This window comes from Mus caroli, chromosome 16, assembly GCF_900094665.2.
Source record: "Mus caroli chromosome 16, CAROLI_EIJ_v1.1, whole genome shotgun sequence".
In the NCBI taxonomy this organism is placed as follows: Eukaryota; Metazoa; Chordata; class Mammalia; order Rodentia; family Muridae; genus Mus; species Mus caroli.
The window spans coordinates 29,296,288-29,299,634 of record NC_034585.1 but is presented as its reverse complement, the minus strand read 5'-3'; the positions used below and the strand labels follow the sequence as shown (position 1 = coordinate 29,299,634).

General features: G+C 38.8%; 1 protein-coding gene across 1 annotated transcript in view; it reads right to left on the bottom strand.

The window, feature by feature from the left end:
- Positions 1-1,502: 1,502 nt before the first annotated feature.
- Positions 1,503-3,347, bottom strand: part of Rnf168 (ring finger protein 168) — a 25,064-nt gene continuing 23,219 nt past the window's right edge. The window contains exon 6 of the mRNA XM_021184905.2: positions 1,503-3,090. Coding sequence (XP_021040564.1) covers positions 2,152-3,090 — 939 coding nt within the window. The 3' untranslated portion in view covers positions 1,503-2,151. The remainder of the gene's footprint in view (positions 3,091-3,347) is intronic.

The following is a 3,347-nucleotide window of genomic DNA, read 5'->3' as shown; positions in this document are numbered from 1 at the left end:
CCACCAATATCCTGCCTTAGCCTTGATAAGGTTTGCATGTACAACCATGCCTGGTTTGTAGCCATTTTTTTATTAAAGTGTAGTAAAATGAACATGAGAGCCAATTTTTATTAATCATTCTTTTAATTTTTTTTTTTTTTTAAAGAACTCAGAGATGCCCTTGCCTCTGACATGCTGGAATTAGGCTGTGCCATCATGCCAGGCATCTTTTTTTCAAATCTGCACAGCTTTAATACTCTGAGATATTAAATATTTTCCAACAAAAATGAGGAAAAAGCAGTTCACTAATGACCAATTTAAAAAATCTAATGCTTTCTAACACAAGGTATCAAAGTAAGAATAACAGAGAGCTAACAGAGAAACTAAAAACCTGAAAACAACTTCAATCAGGATGACTGCCCATGGACACACTGGTGGTGACTATATAAATTCTCACTATATCATACAGGAATGTTCTTCTTAGTCCCTTTTTTGGTCATGAACTATTCCACAAAGATTGAATGTGATAATATCTAATTTGAAGTCCCATCACTATCTTCTTAAAGCATTAAGTTAAATTGCTTTTAGAGAAAAAAATTTGACAAGATAAACATAAAAAAGTCTTAAAACTCGGAAGAAAAAATTCAAATGACAAAAATGTGGAAAAAGCCAAACACTGCATTAGGACAGTTTATTATGTACACAGGACATAAATGGAGCCAAGACACCAGAAGAGAGTCCACTGAAACTACAGCTTGCTAAGTTGTCTTAACAAAAGATGGAAGCTCAACTTCACAAGATTCGTCTGGATCCCAGGGTAATCCAAGACAAACCCCACACCATTTTCCATCTGTGCACATACAAGCATGTGTCTGAGCCAGTAAGCAGTAAGGATGGTAATGCCAGGTGTTCAACAGCAGAGCGTAGTATCATTTTCTTACAATAATTTGTTTCTAGACAAGATCAGTAAAAATAAACCAGTTCACCCTTTCACACCAAGATGCCATGGAGGGAAAAGCTGTAAACTCTAAATATTTTCTGCCACTTAAAGGGATTAAAGAGAATGTTCTGCTACAAGAAGCCTGAAGTCCATGCTGGACCCAGTTTCTGATTACCCATTCAGTTCCAGGGATTCCCTACCTACCAATCCACCACTCAGCCCATGCCACTCTTAAACCCTTGCATTAACAATCTAGCAGTGGGACTGTAGAGATGGCTCAGCAGGTAAAGAGTGCTGACAAAGGTCTTAAGTTCAAATCCCAGCAACCACATGGTAGCTCACAACCACTCGTAATGAGATCTGATGCTCTCTTCTGGTCTGTCTGAAGTCAGCTACAGTGTACTTATGCATAATAATAAAATCTTTTTTTTTTTTTTTTCGAGGCAGGGTTTCTCTGTATAGCTCTGGCTGTCCTGGAACTCACTCTGTAGACCAGGCTGGCCTCGAACTCAGAAATCTGCCTGCCTCTGCCTCCTCTGCCTCCCGAGTGCTGGGATTAAAGGCATGCGCCACCACACCTGGCTTTTTTTTTTTTTTAAATAAAATCTTAAAAAAAAAAAAATCTAGCAGCTATTCTGTAACTAATTGATGTTGATACTTTTTTTTTTTTTAAGATTTATTTATTATATGTAAGTACACTGTAGCTGTCTTCAGACACCCCAGAAGAGGACATCAGATCTCATTATGGATGGTTGTGAGCCATCATGTGGTTGCTGGGATTTGAACTTGCGACCTTTTTAATTCAAAGGAAATGCTAAAATGCTTAGAATTAAAACTATGAAGGGAACTAATTAGTGTTATGGAAAATACTTGTGTGGACTCCCTACCCATTCGTTTAAAAAAGAAAAGGGGGAAAAAAAAAAGGCCATAAAAGTTTTGGAAAGGGAAGTGGCACCTGAAGATGTATTGACCAAGGTGTTTTTATACCTGTAAAGATGTCACACTTAAAACACAGCAGTTATTGACAATGGAAAAAATTCTCAAGGTTGTTTCCTAATAGCCGTCTTTTGCAGAAACACATTTGTAAATTCTTCCTTTGTAACCAAACCTCAAAGAGAGTAAGCAAGCTTGCTGAGCAGAATGTGAGACATCTCAGGATATTATGACAGAAGAGCTAGCTTTGCAATACATCGTTTCTGGATTATAGAACTCTTTCCCCATGCTTTGCTTGGTTATCTCTGAAACATTTGAACAATGCTTCTCTGGGACTTTCTATGCTGTACGGTATAGGCACTTTTAGATACATTACAATTATCTTGAGTAGAAGTTGGCATCTTTGCTCCATTAACTGAATCCTTCCAGGTGTTTTTAAAGGGTTCCCAATAGTCAGCTTTTGTGTTCCTCTGAGATTTTGAATGATCTGCATTAGTTTGCTGTAGGGAGTTCCTATCTTTGGAATTCTTCCTCTGTCTATTCAGCAGCCTGTCTGGGGGTGAGGGTGTGCGTAGCTGGTACTGATCTGGGGATCCTTTCTGCCGGTTTGGCACCGTTTGCTCTTTATCTACCTCTTTCTGAAGTTGTAATGCTAACAATCTGTCCTGCTCCTCTTGCTTATGTCTCTCAAAAAGCATACGTTCCAAATCTATCAGTTTTTGTGTAAAATTCACTTCTGTTTTTTCTTGATCTGAGGAGGATTCGATGAATATTTTCCTTCTTTTTGCAGAAAAACATGGATCCATGACTTCTTCAAATACAGATTCCTGGTTTTCTCTGTCGGAAATCTCTTCTTCAACTAGTAAGTGATACACCCTCCTCTCTGTTGGAGCTCTGTTGCTCGCAGGTAACTGGGGCACACCTGTCACAGAGTATTCTTCATTTTCTATTTTGCTAGAAGGGGTAACTGCAGCTTCATTAGAGTAAAAAACTGTGGCTCTAGGTCCATCATCATTTACAATACACAAATCATCAGGACTGGTTGATACTGTTTCAACTTTTCCCTCAAGGGACTCTTCAGAGTCTCCTACACAGAACTGTGGCCCAGGTATCCCTGCAGAAGACTCCGAACCTTGTTCTTGAGTTTCCAGGAAGGTCTGAGGAGAAAGTGTTGGCATATTTTTTTCAATTTCTGTGTCTTGCAACACAGGGCTCTTCGCGTCACTCCTATCAGTTTCCTGTAGAAAACAAAATTCCTGAGTATATACAGAGAAAACATATAAGCCAGCTACACTGATATCTTAGATGAATGGTCACTAGACACGATCACATATTACTAATGAGGGATTCTCATCACCACTGTACCCACCTTTTCTTTCGTTTTTTTTTTTTTAAGGATTTATTTATTTATTATATGTAAGTACACTGTAGCTGTCTTCAGACACTCCAGAAGAGGGCGCCAGATCTCGTTACGGATGGTTGTGAGCCACCATGT